The following is an 18,366-nucleotide window of genomic DNA, read 5'->3' on the forward strand; positions in this document are numbered from 1 at the left end:
AGCAGTCCAGCTTTCCCCCTCCAGGTATCCAGCAGCAGTCAAAGCAAAGGCAGCCTCTTCTGCCAAGCACCAGTCCAGAAGGAGCAAGAAAAACACAGGCACAGCTTGCTGCTGCAGGGGGTTCATGGAGCAGAGGAACCTGTCCAGTACCAACTTCAGCTATTTTGGCTCTTGGTCTCAATCTCCAACCAAACACATTCCCAGTTATAGCCTCCCAGTCACCACATCCCTGGGAGCTCATGAAAGAACAGGGAAGCTCTCACATCACACAGGTGAAAAATTTTAGTGAAGGAAATAGTTCACAAATGTAAAAGAACAAAATGAAAATGTGTTTCCATTTGATGTAGGTTTGATTCATTCTTACTCCACACCTGGGGACTCAGCCTCAAGCCAAGCTACACTTTGCTCCAAAGTGTTTGAGTTTGGATGCAACTTTTTTGCACCCTCTCTGATGAAGAAGCAGGTGTGGGTTGTTACACTTCTTGCTGCCTTGCTTGACTGAACGAATCATCTGAGATCAGGAGCTCTTTGTGAGATAAAGCTCTTAAACATTCTCAGTAAAAGCAGCAGAATAACATTCTTTGCTGTTCCTTACTTTCAGGAAACAGATAATTAGACAGATGGCAAAAAAATCCTACTTGGTACATCATTCCTTTCATCTGTTAACAACAGTAAGAAATCTTCCTGAAACTGGTAAAAATAATGATGAATAATTCCCTGCCTAATCCTCAGCTTGGTTCTAAACTGGTCCTGCCAACACTGGAATCTGAATGCTCAGAAAAATCTTGGATTTGGACCTGTCAGTCTCACAGGCTGAGACTAAAGCCATGTGATGGTATAAAATTCTGACAAATGCATTCAGAAAGTTGAGATTGTTGCAGATTCATAAGGACAGCTGCAACATAAATCAGTGACCCTGTCTCAAGACCCTTATACTCTAAATACATAGAGATGTACCTAAAGTGACAGGTAGGACTCCAGGAAAACATCATTTTCTGGCCAATTCTACCTTTCAGGCTGCTTCATCCTTTGGTCTCTGTTACTGGACAAAAAAACTGTGTCAGTGTTTCTCAATCATGTGGTCCATACATCTGTGATGTTCCATGAGATATCAGATGCTTCTTTCCCACCACTCCCATGTTTTTCTCCTCAGGAGACAGCTCTTTGATTAATTTACTGCAACACACCCTAGGAAAATGTCTTGTTTAGACTCTCTGCAGTTTTACACTTGTCCTCTGAGTGGGCGTTACTCACACAGCACTACTCAAAGACCCTGATGACACTGGGTGAGAAATATAACCTACTAAAGGGTGCTGCTCATCTTCCCAGAATAAACATTTATTCGAGCAGAAACTACTTTTATTTGTTTTAGCTTTCATATTCATATTCAGTTTTCCTATTTCATACTTATTTTGTGTATAACATATTTCAAAACAAAGAATGAACAAAATTACCACAAGGGACAAGACTGTGCCCAGTTAAAGGCTAAAGGTCCTGCTCAGGTGCAGAAGATAAGAAATTATTAGCGGTTCTCTCAGGAGAAGAAAGCTATCACACCTTTGAAATGTCATCCCAGTTTGCATTTCCTTTCTACGCCTCATTTGAAGCAGACGCTACATTTTGGCAGGAAATTAAGAGCAAAACCTTCCTGCATAGATAAACTTCATGACTCAATTTGTATAAACTAAGCCTTCTGTGAGTTGAACATGACTCTTTGGAAAAACCTGACTGAATGCCCCAGGGTGAGAAGATGGGTGCTGCGGAGGCTCCTGCACACTGCCAGCCGTTCCCTTACCGGTCCTCACACATCTGACTCCTCTATCCCGTGGGATTTGTGCCTTCCAGAGGGACTACCAATGCCACCACCAGGATAAACTCCACCACCCAGGCACAGGGGTGCAGCCTCTGTGGATGCCAGTGGATGCACCCACATATACCACAGCAGGACTTTCCACACTGCATCTGAAACCAGTTTGGGCCGCTGCTGGCAGAATGTCATCTCCCGCCACATGAGACACAGGAGGAGACATTTTGCTTTCCAAGAAGGCGCCCAAATTAAATTGCATCTGCAGTGCTGAGAGGATCCCCTGCTCTGCTAACCACTCAGCACCACATGCACCCAAGGAAAAAATGTTTACCTGGTGTGGCCACGGTTAACCTTTTTTCCTTGCTGAGACGGTGCCCATGGATGAATTCACTCATGGAAGGGGAGCCCCTCAGAAGATATGATTCTGTGGAGGCGGGATGAGGGGGGGCTCTTAATAATTTCTGGAGGTAGGTCCCTGAAGTCCTGGGATGGCTCTGATCACAAAGGGAAGGTGAGAATAGTCTTGCAGGAGATCCAAGAAAAATACATATGGAAACAAAAGAGTTTTACTTTAATTACCTTTCAAAGCCTCACGAATGACAATATCATCTTAACTTGCTTAACAGGCAAAAATCAACTATGGTTGACACCCCATATCATTTCCAGAGCAGGACACCTTGCCTGCATTGGAAATCCTCATTCACCTCAGGGAAGGAGGAGATGAGGTTGGGTTATATTTCAGCATCCTCAAGTCAGCTTGTACAAGGTTCCCTGATTGTTCTCGCAGTTTTGCATTGTGATTAGAGCATACAAGAAAAGGGGATGATTATCTAGGACTTCTCTAACAGAGTCCACTTCATCTTCAAAACCACGGAAAAGCCCACACCTAGAGAGTTTTGGCAGGGGCAGGCACAAGACATGAGCTCACTGCTTGAACAGCAAAATATTTGCATTAGGTTATGAATGGCAGCCATCCCCTTCAAAAGGTTTCTTGCTCCCATGTAGAAAAATTGATCTGAGTGAACACATCCATATTCTTTTCACACTGATAAAGAACAAGTGAGCACCAGAGCTTAACAAAGAAATGCAGTTTCTTTCATGTTAAGCACTAAAATGCTCATAGAGCACAATCCTTCTTTTATTTCAGATGCTCATTACGGAAAATCGTAGGGAAAACTTAAAGAAAACTTACTAAAGAAAATACATTCACACTTAATATTAAAGACATACAAGATGCACTGAGACACTGACAGAATATAGTGCAAAACACTGCATTCAGAAGGAGGAAATAACAGTGAGTAGGTGGATCAGAACCACATGTTGCCAGGCTTTGAATTTCATACTCATATCCTCCCCGCCTCCTCCTCCCCAGTCAAAGTATGGAAAGAAAAAATAAGAGCAAAAAAAGGAAACATCATGTTTACAATTCAGTGAACGACTTTAATGCAAGTCTGGCTACTGCACTGTACTGTAAAGATCACTGCATGCATACCTTTTCCTCTGAGTGCCACTGCTGACCAGTAAGTTTGGTTGCTGTGGGCCCTGACTATGCAGGAGGAAAGTGTCTATGCTTGGCACGGTGGCTGATGCCTCCTCACTTACTTTAGGGCTGCCGATCTTGCTCTTTCCCAGCTTGCCTTTGCTGCGTCGGGATTGCTCATGGTCGAACTCTAAATCCTCCAGTCGCTGGGTCAGGGCAAGTTTTTGCTGGATAGCCATGCGCAGCAGAGAGTTCAGGGTCTTCTTCTCATCCTCCGCAGCTGCCAGCTGCCTCTGCATCTCATCCAGCTGTGTGACGTACTCATCACACCTGCGGAAAAACAGGGCAGAAATCTGGGGAAACGGCCCAAGAACCAGTTCTACCAGTGAGCACATTCCTGGGCTTCAGTTACAGAGCCAAACTCAGATCCCAGCTTTTGCTGACCCTAACCCTGACAGCAGGCAGCCTGAATTCTTCTGTTCCCACTTTGAATAAATTTGGACTTGGACCTGCATGTCAACACTTCCCATTCAGCAAGACAACCTGTGCCTATATTAACATAGTCTATGACAATGTAATGTGTTTCTGATGCAGATAAAAAGCAATTGGAGGGGAAGTATGGGATTTTTTCCAGTTTAGACCACAAATAATAATTTTGGGTGCTGCTTCTACTAGTAAGTCACCATTGGTAATAACATCTACCAACTAGAAAATACTATTTTCCACAGGCAGTAATATCCACTTCAAGAAAGTATTACAAAAGAAGACTGCAAGTAGTTTGAACACTTGACACATCAGATTTTGTGAAATGAGAAATCTTCAGTTATTTACCCTTGTTAACCATTTATTACCATTAGTTACCATTGATTAAAGGGTACTATTCAGGAAACCCCACACCTGGAAGTTACTTCACATTTACTGTTGAATCTCTTAGAGGTGTTCATTGCTATGGTCACCTACTCCATTTTAATCCTCAACCTTTTTTACCCATATGAAAATTATCTTTTCATTTGCTTTAGATCTCTGAGAACTAAAACCACCTTTTTTTATGATTTGAGACCAAGTTAAATTTATTTCTGCTTTTAGCAATACTTCCCAAAGTTAACAGAAAAAGCAAGGCGTTTCAAAATTGTCTTAAAACACTTTTTGAAGTGAAATAGCTTCAATATGACAGCAATAGACCATCCAATCAGTAAGACCCAAGAGCGATAAAAATAAACGTATCCCAGCAGTGAGATGCTTCACACACAGCAGTACTGCCTGACCATCAGACACTGTCCAAGGATTTTTCATGTTGAATGATGCAGCTTTCACCAGATCTCCTTCCCACAAGATCTAAGTAGCTTTGCTATGTAGCTGCAATTGTGTAATGGATGAGGATGTAACTTTATCAGTATCACTTACAGAAAGCAAGCATAAAAAATTATTTTAGTCTTCCTTATCGAAATGGGTGATGCAATAAACCTTTGAATTACTGTGAACTGAGGGATGAAACTAATTTCTCTGAAATTTTAATCTTCCCCTTGGGAAACAGAAACAAAGTATACTTGAAAATATGTAGTTAGTTATTCTTTGCACACAAATACTTCTATATATATGTTGCACTCCCCTTTTCAGTAATTCAGGCACTGCAAGCAAAATTACTAAATCAGATACAGCTTCATCTAGTTTCAGTATTATATTTCTTCTACAGGACCTTAGTAAGCATGACTGTTGCTACCCAAGCCTTGAGGAAAAGAGATACTCATGAAATGCTGACTTAAAGCCAATTTGCACACCTGTTTCTGCTCCAAGCTGTGAGATGTCTGTTGGTGCTCAAGTCAGTTTCCTTGACAGAGACATGAAATCAGCATTCTGAATATTATAGTAATTTCTATTTCAAATCAATTTACTTTGATGTCTGTGTTATCAGAGTTTTAAAGCCTCATTTTTGTAACCAGACGGGTCTTGTATCCATGTCTTTTATTCTCTCCTGCTTTCCTCTTTGTTCAGGAGACTTCTTTTATTTCCAAATGTGTTTCCTGTTGAAAATTTTTAGACATAACACCTGCAGCAACACCTGTGGCACACTGCCACTAGGGGAATGAAATATCTTCCTTTAATATGCCAATAAATCAATTTTGTTTTTAGAAAAAGATAGATTTTTCTCAATCCTTAGAAGGTGTTCCAGGTATTTGTGGATCTGATTTGTAGAACAGCCCAGAAACAAGTGAACTGAACAGCTAAGAAACAAGTGCAACAAAGGTGGATATTACTAAGGCAGTCTTAGATGAACCTGCTATGAGAAATCTGGACATACCATATGCTATTAGCTGGTCTCATACTTGAGACAAAACCAATCTCATTAATACATTTTCTTGCTGTTCTGATTAATTACATGTCCTCTTGTCCTTCCTAGAATGTCCCAATAAGAGCAAGCCCATATTTCTGCTAGTTCACTGCAGTGTTTGGGTGGTTCCCGTCATCTGACCTCCACCATGACTTGATGCTTCTAATTATTTTTCACAAACACATGGTCTATTGTCTCTGGGTTTTTGCTGCTCAAGCTTTTTTTATTTTATTTTTTTATTTGAGAAACTGTTCAGAAAGGTTAAACCTATATCACCCAAGAAAAGGCCTTAATTAACTTTAGAAACTGCTGAATTAACAGCCTCAGGTCTCCTGGAATTTTGCAGCAGGGAAGGTTATACTGTGTAGTGAGAGGTAACAACTGCCTGCAGCTATAGAATTTCCCTTCACTGAAATATTCCCAGCTATGTGCGAGTGTAGCATAAAAGGAGACATGTCTCCAATTAAAAAAGAAAAAAGCATTGCACACATCTATATTGCCTTTCACCCACACGTTTGATAAACACTCACCGAGTCTCACAGAAGGAAGAAAAAGATTAAGGATCTCCTAAAAGAAAAAGGTAAAGAGCTCCTAAAAAAGATGACTTCTGGCATGGCAGAGACCATTGCAGTGCTCCAGGATACTCCAGGGCTCTGAATAGGTCTTTCAGGAGGGTTCAAATAGTGATACCAAAAGTTAGGTCATGTCCTCCTGAGTCAGAACTCTCCCCCAATTTCCCTCTTGCCCCAGGACAGGTTGTAAGCTGCAAGTGACTATTAAATAAACAACACTTTTTCTTGCTGTCTGCTGGTGTACTTAGAGCAAAAGTCAAGGTTTTACCTATCTTTTATTTCTCTCATCTCAGAAAGTAAGCAGACAGACACATAAGCCCCCTTATTTTTTATATCCAAGAAGCTTATATAGGATTTTCAGGGATTTCTGGTTCCATCTATCCCTCTTGTCTAGGAACATAAACCAAATACCAAATCAGGCTTAAGTGTACTTTAGGTAACATAAATCATAGCAGAGTTTGAGCTAAAACCTGGTGACACTGACAGTGACAGGTCCCTGCTCTAACCATATAATTACAATTCTCTTCTGTTCACAAGTGTTTTCTCAGCTCCAGGATCTGTCCCATCTCCTTACTCCATCTCCTCAGCACACATTTTTCTTTAAAAATTATCATAAGAAAATAGGTTGATGGACGAAGAATAAAATCCATGCATGTAGTGTCAGGACTATGGCAACATCATAAGCAATACTTCCTGCTCTCTCCTGTTACATATCTCTGTTTAGGCTGGGAAAGCAAACAGTGTAAGGACTCAGTGAAGTTTGCTTCCTGAATCGCTTCAGGATCAAGGCTAATCAAAAGGGAAGGAGGAAGCTGTAGAGATCAGAATCTCAGAGATTCTGGGGTCAAATAGCTGCTCCAGAAGGAAAAAGGGCAAAAGCAGCAGGACAAGCAGGACAGAAAGACTTTTGAGACAAAGAACTGAAAAAAGAATTTAAGGAGTGAAGGATGAACAAGTGTCAGGAAAAACACTGAAAAAGGAAGGCTCCTGCTTTCTGCACAGGGAAGCTTTGGAGGAAAGTGTCAACTTTGCTGTTCAAACCAGAAACAGATTTGCTGTGCTTTCTTTATAACATGTGCTATGACCTTTATCCAGTGTATTTGAGGAAGGAACCATACAGTTCAGCACCAGATGAACATCCACTTGGGGATGAAAATGATGGTTTATGGAAAGAGAAAGGATATTGTTTATCAAACAGTATAAGCAACCATTTCCAGATCTATAATACAGTTGTACTATCAGAAGAATGATCTTCCTATGGTACAAAAGCAGGAGTAAGTACCATGTGATACACTATAACCATGGAAACCACTGTTTTATTCAACTAAAGACTAAACAATTGCTTTTTTATGCTGAAGGTTGCTACTGCATCTAATGTTACCTTCAGCCTTGTATTTTCAAACAGATTTCTCTTCTTCAACAGACTTTCAGAGTATATCAACTCTGTCATTTAAACAAATGCTCTTCCAAATGGACTATTTGGAATGAGTCAATGATTTGACCATTTAGGAAGATTGATTTAATTATAAAGGCCATTAAACTCCATGCTAGGGAAGAAAAATGAATATTTTACAGCAGAAAAATCTATAGGAACATAATGATGTGGAAGAGACCTTATAGTGAATCATTTTTTATAACTGTGCTCAGAAAATACTGGGCAAAACTTGGGACCTCAAGGGCAGGGGTACATTCCATAGGACATCACTGAGTGTTTAATCACTAATACATGGAATTTACCAACAGCAGTAAATTCTTTGGGTGGAGTTTATCTCTACTAACATTAGAAATTTGTAAACTAAAAATATGCAACTCAGCAAGTCACACAGACTCCATTTTTAGTTCACAGAAGAGGAACAGAAGTTTCTTTGCATCCTACACACAAGGCATCTAGAAAAGATACCATGATGAGTGGCACCAGTGAAGCCTAATTCTCACAATTAGGCAATGCTATAGCTTCCCATCAGCTCTAGGATATGCCTTGAACACAACAGAAGTCTGCACTCAGGATGCCCAAAGTGGGTAAGGAGTATTCAGTACACCAACAGTCTAACATTCCCTTTAATTAACTTCTAAAGCTTTGCAAACTACTTTTACCTTGTATGTTGATGATTTATGGCCCATGCAAGAGCCTTGTTTGCTTTATGCTCACGATGCCACTCCTCTGCTCCAGAGTTACCCGCCTTCCATGAGCTCTTACAGAATTAGAACATTCCTGTGTCTCCTAGAGTAAGGAGCTTGCAAGGAAAGGTCAACACATGCATTTCTAACATACAGACACAACTCTCCTTTCTGGAAGAAAATCTTTAGATGTCAATGAAATCAATCAGGCTACCTTGGTTCACACCACCTGCTGAGCTGGGTCTTCGTTTCCATTATGTCGCTACACGCACTCTTCTGACGATGGACCTATGATGAATTTGTACACAGCACCAATGTCATGACATATAAATGCCCCTTTTCTCCTTCCTTCCCACTTCTCCCAGCTGCTGCTGCCATTGTCACTAAGCAAAAAAAAACACCTTAGAAGGCTGGAAGTGGTGAGATGGCACTGCCGGCAGCACTGAAGAGATGTTGGCAGAAGGTACAAAGATGTCTTATTTATGGACTACAGCACAAACAAGAAATCTGTACTGTGTTTGACCATAAGAGGGGGAAAAAAAAGTCTCTCTTGTGTATTTCCAAAATAAGAATTCATTGATGAAAATGCTGGATCTTTTTTAAAAAATTATTTCCTGGTAACCTTTTAAAAAGCAGCTGAGAAGACACAGTCTTAATCTGTGCCAGGGGAGGTTGAGGTGGTCATTAGGAAGAATTTCTAACAGAAAGGGTCACTAGACATTGGAGTGAACTGCCCAGGGAGGTGGTGGATTCACCATCCCTGGTGGTGTTTAAGGAAAGCCTGGACATGACTCAGTGCCATGGCCTGGATCACAAGGTGGTTTGTGGTCATAAGTTGGACTCAGAAGTATTTTCCAACCTAGTTGATTCTGTGTAAAATCAAAAGCACTTCTGAAGAAAATGTGGGAGAAGGAAAAGATGAAAGTTGATTAATTACTGTTCTGCCAGAAAGGACTATGTTACAGAAGATAAGTGAAGCTTTTATCCTGTGAAGGAGAAGATAATAAATTGAACATCACAGTGGGAGAAAATAAGAATTTATGCTGGAGTGGGAAATTACATGGCCTTACAATTATTAGCACTGGATTACAGCGTAAGTTAGTTGATTAAATAGATTTTACTACTGGTAAGTAATAAATCTCACTGTAATGAAAATGTGGGGTTCTGAAGATCATCATTAACCATACAAAAGCTTTACATGACGGAATCGCTGCGTACTTCTGGATGGGAAAATCAGCAACATAAATCCACTATTTGATTTTCACTTTAAAAAACCATATAAATGCAAATACGTTGGAGACATATATTGTAATTTCTAACACTTTACTCAAGGTTGTATTGACATTGCTATTCTTCAGCTTTATTTTCCAAGACACGTGTCTCAGCAGCACTTGAAACCTTTCAAGTTTTGCACAGTGTGCACTCTAGAACTCATTCACCTTCATCCAGCAAACTCCTGACCACGCAGAACATAATTTCTCTATCCTCCTAAGCACCCAACACACACAGCTAAGTGTGTTCTCACTTAGCACACACATGTTTACAGTGCTGAACCAGATGGTGACACTGTTTCACCTTACCTGGTTGCAAACATCGCCCTCAAGGATGAGAAGGTTGCTGCATCTTCCTTCAGAGCCTTTAGTTCATTCCGTAGTTTGGTCATGGTCTCAGTCACCATTGCTTTTTCATTTTCATATTTGTTCTTCAAATTGGCCAGTGCCACTTCAGCTGTCTAAAACACAAACAAGGATATGTGCTTATGAGACAGAGCTGTAAGAACAGCTAAAATCCCATGCCTGATTTTGGTTTTGATGCCCTTCATTCACACAGTAAAAGAAATTAAACCTGATCTTCATTGGGCTGCACACTTTAACTTCTTCTTTTAAGCTGTATTCCACAAAACCAGGAAAAAGCAGCTGTAAGGAAAAAATCCATTTCAATGGCAACTGACAACAACTCAGCACCTCAAGTATCTCTGCAATACTGTGCAGCTTTATGTGGAGGACTCAGGCAAGTGAGTAAAGTTACAAGAGCTGCTACCACATTGTTTGAGCTGCAATAAACAACCAAGTGTGTCCCCTGGCCACTTTGTAAACAGGACAGAGAGCACGTGAGGCTCATCCTCTACAGCCAAGTTGTGAATCACTAAGTTTGGCCTCAAGCCTCCAGCTGGCTGACGCTTTCCTTGGGCACAGGGACAGCCTGGACCTGGCGGCTTGATTTATGCCTGATAACTGGCAATGTTCACTGCTGTGCAAACCAGCATTATTTTAGCAGTTTTAAGCACTAAAAAAACCAAAACAAACAAACAAACAAACAAATGAGACAGAGAAAGTAAGGCTTTGTATTTGTCCTATTCCTAAAATTTTGCTGGTCTCTTCTTGCTGTTTTCAATTTCATCCATTAAATTTCTTTCATTTACTGTAGTGCTTTTGATAGTTACATTTGTCTCATCTTTGCAAGACTTGAACATTCTGCTTTACCTATGAATCTAGTATCACTTTGAAGTTATTCAAAATACATAGTTTTATAGAGGTTTTATCCTACTGCTGCTCGAGACATTTAAAAATACTGCCTTTGAATGAAATGAAGAAAAATTTGCTTCCTTTTACATTTATTCAGAGAGTGTTATGGCTGTTTTTTGCACTTCATTTAGTGCATAATAAGTTGCAGCAATTCACACAGGCAATCAATTTCCTCTATTGATCTTATGGGCTCTTGAGTCACCATCAGGGGAGAGAAGTTTAGAAGAACATTAGGTTGAAGCAACCAGCAATGGACCAGGACAAAAGATGGTAATGACCAAGCAGTTGGAAACCTATTTCAAACAGTCTGAAACTCAATACATTTCCCACTAACATTATCTCTTAAAAAAAAGGACACATTAGAATCTCCTACTAAATTACACCTTTATTCATTTGTGTCTTGTTAAATAACGGTGTTAAAATAATTAATTTTTTAATTGTATATTTACCAATAATATTTTCTTACTTTCACACCAATTTACATTAAGAGAATAGATTTTTAAAGGGCAGTAGTAGTAACCACCTATCACTTTAAATAGATGCAGTTTTCCAATCCAGCTTTGAAATCATCAACAGTACATGTTAAAATTATCAATCATTTAGGGATCTATTTAAATCAATTCTGCTTTTTTTTCAGCCTTGATGATATATGCCTTGGTGCAGTGTAGGATGTGTAGGATGGCAGACACCAGCCTATGCCTTGGCAGGATAAAGCAGAAATAATCAGCTTTTTGTCTGTTTTCAGCCATGACCAAAAATGCACACTCATAAATTAAGAGTAATTTACACCTCACTGGAATTAAGCACGATGATCAGATGGATTGTGATCCCCATGTTTTAGTCCGTATGTCAGTGTAAGCTAAAGGGATGTGCAACACTACAGGATAAAAATATAGTTTACTTGGTGAATAAAAGTAACTGAGGAAGAACTGTGTCAACTCTTCAAATATTTTTTTCTTCCTATTAAAATTTCCTATAAAACAACACAGAGAATACAATGCATAAGCTTCAAGCCCTATGGGAAATGCTTCATGGCTCTCCATGCACTAGTCAAGCTGCTGAGGATCTCCCTCCTGAAAGTCTCCTAAGTGAAGAACAAGTGGGGATAAGTGCTCTGCTGGAGAAGCAAAACTGACAAAAAAAGTGGGTTTAGTAGCAAAAGAAAGAAGGGGAGCACAAGCTGAGGAAGCTTCTCTTGGAAGTTTGGGGAGCCTGAAGAGACAGGAAACTTGCCTGAATCCTGAGAACACCCTGAAGCTTGAACGTGTAATGGAGAGTGAGACAGAGGATAAAAGAGGAACTCAGTCTCCATCTATCAGAGACACTTAGAGTGTCTGGTCACCTCAGCTGTACTGTCACACTGTGCCAAACTAAAAGGGACAAAATTAACTGAATGAACTGAAGACACAGCATAACGTTACTCCTCCAGAGTGCCAGCTCTTGCTGAAATTATTTCTATTTGTTCCCCGTCTCAGCCAATCTCCAAAATTGTACCCACTGAGCCATATATGCCTGGTTATACTTGAAACCAGTTCTGTAGGAGAATCCAGATTTAGGTAATCTAGAACAGTGTATACAGAGCAGTCTCTGAAAGGAAGGATGGGGCAAATAAAAGCCTTTATCTCCAAGTAGTGGGTGCCACAAGGAAGTAGGTACCCAGGACCTGACTTTAACAGCTCTTTCTGAAGCATTTGTTTAAAGCTGCGGTTAAAGAAAAAAAATTGTATCAGAAAAATCAGAGAACTTTTTTTCCACACAAAAACGCAGCCTTTCATCACACAAATAGATGGGGAGCACAAGAAAAAAGATGAAAAAAACCAGAAAAAAACCCCCAAAAACCCCATAAATATTCTTCAGTGAAGTAAATAACCCAATAAGACAGTAGAGGTGCTCATGACACTCGTGTCAGACCAGTCATGCTGAGGAACTGGGCAAATGAACTAGCCAGGCTCCCAGCCAGCCACCTGCAGACATGGGATTGACGGCTCATGTAGCATTTACTGTGTAGAAGTCACCTAGAATTGACAGCAATGCCAGGAGGAAGCAGAGAGCTCCAACACCTCAACTCCAGCGGGGTGTGAAATACTATCAAGGAAAAGAGAGCTGGGGAACACACAGAGCTCAGCTCCCTCCTCATCCCTAAATGCCAGCCCTGGAGGTGAACAGGCTGAGGTGAGCACACACTCGAGCCCAGGACCTCAAGCACTGCCAGAACTAGCAGGGTCCTTTCCATCCTCCTCTGTATCCTTACAGAAGAGATGTTTGCCAAACTCAGCCTAAAGGTTGCCATCTTCATCCTGAAATCTGAGAAAAAAATCTCATTTTCTAAGACAGCTTTGTATTCCGTTTATTTTATAGCTGAAGTGTGAGAAGCAGACCAGCTAAAATAATTGTTAATAAATATTAAATCCTACACTGGTAGGATTTTTATTTCACACACAAAAGCAGAAAACTAGCCTGTATTTTTAGAGCAGAACCTGTACACGGTACCAGGTCTTTTCATCAAGCCTCTCTTTGGCAGTAGAAATTCTGTGTTCTGTCTATATAATATCAGGGCATTTGTTTATAGATAAAATACGGTATGTCTGGGGTAATCAAAGTATTTTTTCTGAAGGACTTTTATGGGTATTGCAGTTATGGGAGTTGGAGACACCACAGTTACTGTTAATTAAGACGTGAAGGTCTTGCTGACTCAATTCTGTCCCACTGAACTATTTACTTAGGAAAACAACTGATCAGCTTTCCATCTGTACTTCAGGATATTAAATTCCCCTCACAGGCAGCTCTGCTTTCTGATTGCTATTAGGAATCGAAATCAAACCCATTATTGAACTGGTCCTAAAAGTTACTGCATCACTGATTCGATTTTACTCTCTCATTTATGCTACTTGTTAATGTTTATTCCACCACCCTGGTACAGACACAGTAATCTTGGCTATGAACAAATGGATATATAAATCAAGACAAGGTAAGCAAGCCATCAAGATCTGTGTGCCTTGCTTTCTTGGGCAATTGATTTAATAATCCATTTTCATGGACTTAGGTTTCCATCTTCTTACGGCAAATCTTGCTCTCTTCTTCCTGCTAGAGCCTTGTGAACTCTAAAATGCTTATTTGCGAATACTACTCACCAACACTACATACCAACTGTGCTGCCCTAGTTAAGGGTGTTTTTTCACTAAAGCGCAGTCCAAAATAGCAGATCTAAGGAAGGGTCACACAAGGGAAAAACATCCCCAGCCTTTTGCTGCTTAGAAACTTACTCTTTTGAAGGGGAAGACCTTAAAAGAATAAATCTTAACTCCTGTTTTTTTGAACATGAGTCAAAATATGAATTTGGGTTCTGGGATATACCCACCACTTGAGGCTGGCACATAATAAATCACTCTTCCCCTCTCCAACATTAGATTTCTTTTTCCCTTTACATTATGATACCTTTTAGCTTCAAAGTTTGAGTAAGTTGATATCAAGTTTGCATGAACAAGTATTGCAAATTCCTGTACGCAGCTGTACAATTACCAATATCTATGCTGCTATCCAGTAAGTAAAAGATTCATTAATAGCAGCTCCTTAGTCAGCAAATCTATCTTTTCCATTTCAGTGAGCATGCCTTAGGATAATGCATTATTTCTGACAGCAATAAAAGAGTGAGACTTAGATAGATCTTCTGGTAGCAGCAAAAAATAAATGATAACTCTATGCTAATGGGAGAAATCTTTAATTTGGAATCACAGAATGTATATCCCCACACATCAATTCCATCTAAATTACATTTTAATTACATGGAAAATCCACATGGAATTGCTCTGAGCTATTATTGCTTAGCTAGAGATGGTATTTAATTACTTGAGTTAATATTTAACATGTGTTGTATTGGGAAGAGCAGGGGAATGCTATAAAGACTCAATATATGTTGAAATATTGCTGCAATTTAAAAATCCCCAGTACCCTATGCAGTTACAGATACAACAATCAATTAAACTGGAAATTGTAACTTCAGAATAGTTGACTATTGGGAATTTTAACACTGAAATCCCATCATTGTCAACAGCTAATAGTGTGCCAAGCTGTTAACCAGAATTCAAGCCCCCATGTGGTGGCTTTCAGATGAGGAAAGTGCCAGGCAACCTAGAAAAAAATCACTGCCACTGCAGCCTTTTGTATTCAGATTTAATTCTGAGCAAAAGGAGATTCATCAAAGTAAATAAAACTATTTGCATGTTTAAATTTAGATTTTTTTTACAGTGTTTTCAGACCTGGAATCTAATGGATGCCAAAGGCTTGGTAGATATACCACACAAATAAATGGACAGTACTCTTGAAGAACGTAGCATTAAGATAGATTTCTTCGGGCATTTGATATCAAGTACTATAATTTTTGGCTTCTTTTCATTGGTGGAGCATCAAAAATAAAGTGGTTGGATGAATTTCTCTTAAGATTTGAAAAAATTCAAAACAGTATCTTGAAGGTTTTCATTCTCCTAAATAGAAGAGCGCACCACTGAGAGCTTCTCCAGGTACATTATATTTTGTTTTCTAACCCTGGGAATCTTAAACAGTTTGTGCTAATACTAGCAACATGCCTGGGAAGTAGCTGGTCCCTGCCTACACCTCTGCTGAGTGAATGGTGGGTGCTGAGAAAAGCAGAATTCAAGTGCTTAAAGAGGAGGCTGGGAGGGAAGGGAACGAAGGTGTGTCCTCACTGTGACTGAGTGAGAGGCTAAAAGGTATGATGTATAAAGAGGTAAGAGATAAAACCTCTCCTTCAAAATACCCCTGGGAAAGCTTGTAAGTGACCTGTATAAATAACAGACTTTGCTGAGTGCTTTATGAGCACCTTACCTGCTTGTTGGCTTTCAGCACTGCTCTCAGGGTCGCGATCTGCTCTCGCTTTGTACTCAGGAGTGACTTCAGCTTCAGGATCTCTTCCATTAAGGCCTCCTTGTCTTTGTCGATCATGGGTGCCAGCTCACGGGCCGCGGCCCGCTGGCGTGACAGCTGCAGCGACCGATCCACAGCCTTCTGCAAGTGCTTGATTTGGTCCCTTATTATGGCATTGAGGTTGTAGATGTTCATAGGCTCTTTGCGGATGTCACTGGTGTCAGAGACAGGGGAGGAAGGAGGGGCTGTGATGACAGGAGAAATGGAAGGTGTTTTGGTTGGGCTCTGTTCCTTGCCGGGCTCTGTGGCCTCTTTTGTCACCTGCTCGGTCGGGGTCCTGGCTTCTACGGGTGATGCCACCCCCCGCCTGGCAAGCCGAGGGGAAAGGAGACCTCGAGGGTCATCCGGCCCCTTCAGGCTCCCGCTGCGGGTGACTCTGCTCTGCCTGTAATAGTCCAACATGACCCTGTTTGGCGTCTCATTGTTGCACAGGCAGACGTGGTGGTAGAGCTGAGCCAGCTCCTCACTAAATGTCACCAGCTCGTCCTGGGCAGTGTTAAGGGTATTGTGGTTTTCGTTTGCTATGCTTGTCATCCTTTGTAACTCCTTTTCCATGTGGACCATTTTTTCCTGGCTTTCCTTGGTCGACTTCTCCAGGCTTGTCACCTGTTCATCGTATGTCTGGATTCTGCTCTCATACTTGGCCTTCTCTTCGGTGTAGTTTTCCACATACTTATTATATTTCTCCTTTAAGGCTTTGATTTCTGCTTTAAGGTCTATCACCTCAGTAACAGCTACTTTGTATTTACATTCCAGGATCTCCAAGCCATTGATGTCCACTTCGTAGTCATGTGCTTCCTCGCCGGAATCTCGGCCCTTCTCACAGTCAAGCTCAACCTTCAGCTCCTTGTTGCTCTGCAGCCCCCTCATAGCATTGACATGCTCCGTGAGCCTGTGCACGCGCTCGTGCTGCTCCGTCAGGGCTCCCTTGGTGTGCTCCAGCTGCGTCTGAGACTCCTGGAGGTTGGCCAGGAGAATGGCCTTCTCTCGCTCCACCTGCAACAGAGGCAGAGTGAGAAACCCAGGATCTCATCCTACCCATGCTGAGCACCAAGCTCTGCAGTCACAGTCATCTCTTCCACCCTACCACTGTCTGCAGCTTGAGGGCTTCTGAGAGATTTTAGCCATATACACCTAAACCATAAAATTAATTTATAGGGCACTGTGTAACTCTCAGAGGTTTAGGAAGTTCCAGCCTCCTCTACAACTTCCAATATCACTAGGTCACAATTTTGCACATTGCCCACTGAAGAATTACCAAGTGCCCAAGCACTGTCTCATCAGCTGGAGTGAGGACACAGGATTTATTAGGACATATGTTCCCTGAACACAGAAACTGCATCACTGTCAAGCCTTTTCTCAATGGAGTTTGAATTTACATTTCCCATTAACAGTTTTACCAATCTTTCACAATATTCATTTACATCTTTGAACTGTTGCACACTTTCATTAAGGCAAATGCAATAAAAAACTAGTTGTGTACATTTCCACAGATTGAATAACCTACTGTGTGGAAATGTAGCACAGATCAGGACACTGAAGACATGCAACTCACAGGACTGCCCACCCCCAGCACTTATATGTAAGCAAAATCCAACTGTTTAAATTCAAGCCAGGAAAACCAGGATTTGCAGCATAACTAACAACCCACTGGTTGTGACCTAGTAAGTTTCTTTCCAAATATCCACATAGAAAAGTGGACGTTGGAGAGCTGAAGACATCATGAAGGACACCTCTAGAAGTTTTCATGCACAGCAATTTTAAAGTGAAAAAGACAAACTTACAAGTTTGATCTGCTCAGGTATTTGCTACTCATCATAATACCCCTGAAGGACTTCCAAGAATTAAGTGAAATGCTCCAACTTTTTCCTGTGTCATTGTCCTATTCTGAGGTATGAATTGGGAAGAAGAGAAAATGCTTACAGAGATAAGATCCTGTTTCCTTTCATGGCTTTTACAATAAGACCCTGAGCCTATCAGGTTTACTGCTCTTCTCTCCCTCTGTTGTAGTATCGCAGCACATGCAGTGAAAATGGCACTTCCCTTGATGAGTGGTGCCATTACGAATTCTGAGAATTTAAAGTTTTGTTACAAAGAAACCTTAAAAAAAAACCTTTCCTTTGTCATCAGTAGTATGTGGAAGAGAATCAAATCAGCCCCCATGGATCTTAGCAAAGGAAAATAAAAGCCTTTGAGAAGCTGAGAAGGTATTAATACCATCTCACAAAATGTTCCAAGCAGAGTTTCAAACTCTTGTTTCCTCTTAACCAGGCTTTTGAGACACAGCTGCTGCTCAGAAGTACTAAGACACTGGAGCACACAGTGATCCCTTGGTTTCACAGATAGGCTCTCAAAACGTGACCTCCACTAGGATCTGCAATCAATTGCGGCCAGAAACTGTACAAATAAAAATAGAAGCCATGATAAAAACATCTAAAAAAATCAGTCTACTTTTCTTGTATACAGGGAACTGATGCCTTAAGAATTAAAAAAACAAGACCAAACCTCATCATTATTTTATGATCCAGGAAGAGTCTATCTCTTTAGATATGAAGTGTTCCACTTTTGGCACTACATCATCAGTGCAGAAGAGG

At 40.7% G+C, this 18,366-nt stretch overlaps 1 protein-coding gene across 12 annotated transcripts in view; it reads right to left on the bottom strand.

The window, feature by feature from the left end:
* The window catches only part of BICD1 (BICD cargo adaptor 1), a 166,730-nt gene that overhangs the window by 23,090 nt on the left and 125,274 nt on the right, over positions 1–18,366 (bottom strand). For 6 of the 12 annotated variants that reach the window (XM_088055075.1, XM_088055081.1, XM_088055080.1 and 3 more), the window contains 4 exons: positions 15,674–16,768; positions 9,887–10,038; positions 3,300–3,617; positions 2,139–2,329 (listed from right to left, as the gene is read on the bottom strand). In XM_088055075.1, coding sequence (XP_087911201.1) covers positions 2,139–2,329; positions 3,300–3,617; positions 9,887–10,038; positions 15,674–16,768 — 1,756 coding nt within the window. Of the gene's footprint in view, positions 1–2,138; positions 2,330–3,299; positions 3,618–9,886; positions 10,039–15,673; positions 16,769–18,366 lie in introns of those variants that run through there. The other 6 variants (XM_088055076.1, XM_088055083.1, XM_014256861.2 and 3 more) reach the window with 4 other exon arrangements.

Source organism: Pseudopodoces humilis, chromosome 5 (genome assembly GCF_049639895.1).
Source record: "Pseudopodoces humilis isolate 2021_Gansu_Grassland_sample_001 chromosome 5, ASM4963989v1, whole genome shotgun sequence".
Lineage (NCBI taxonomy): Eukaryota > Metazoa > Chordata > Aves > Passeriformes > Paridae > Pseudopodoces > Pseudopodoces humilis.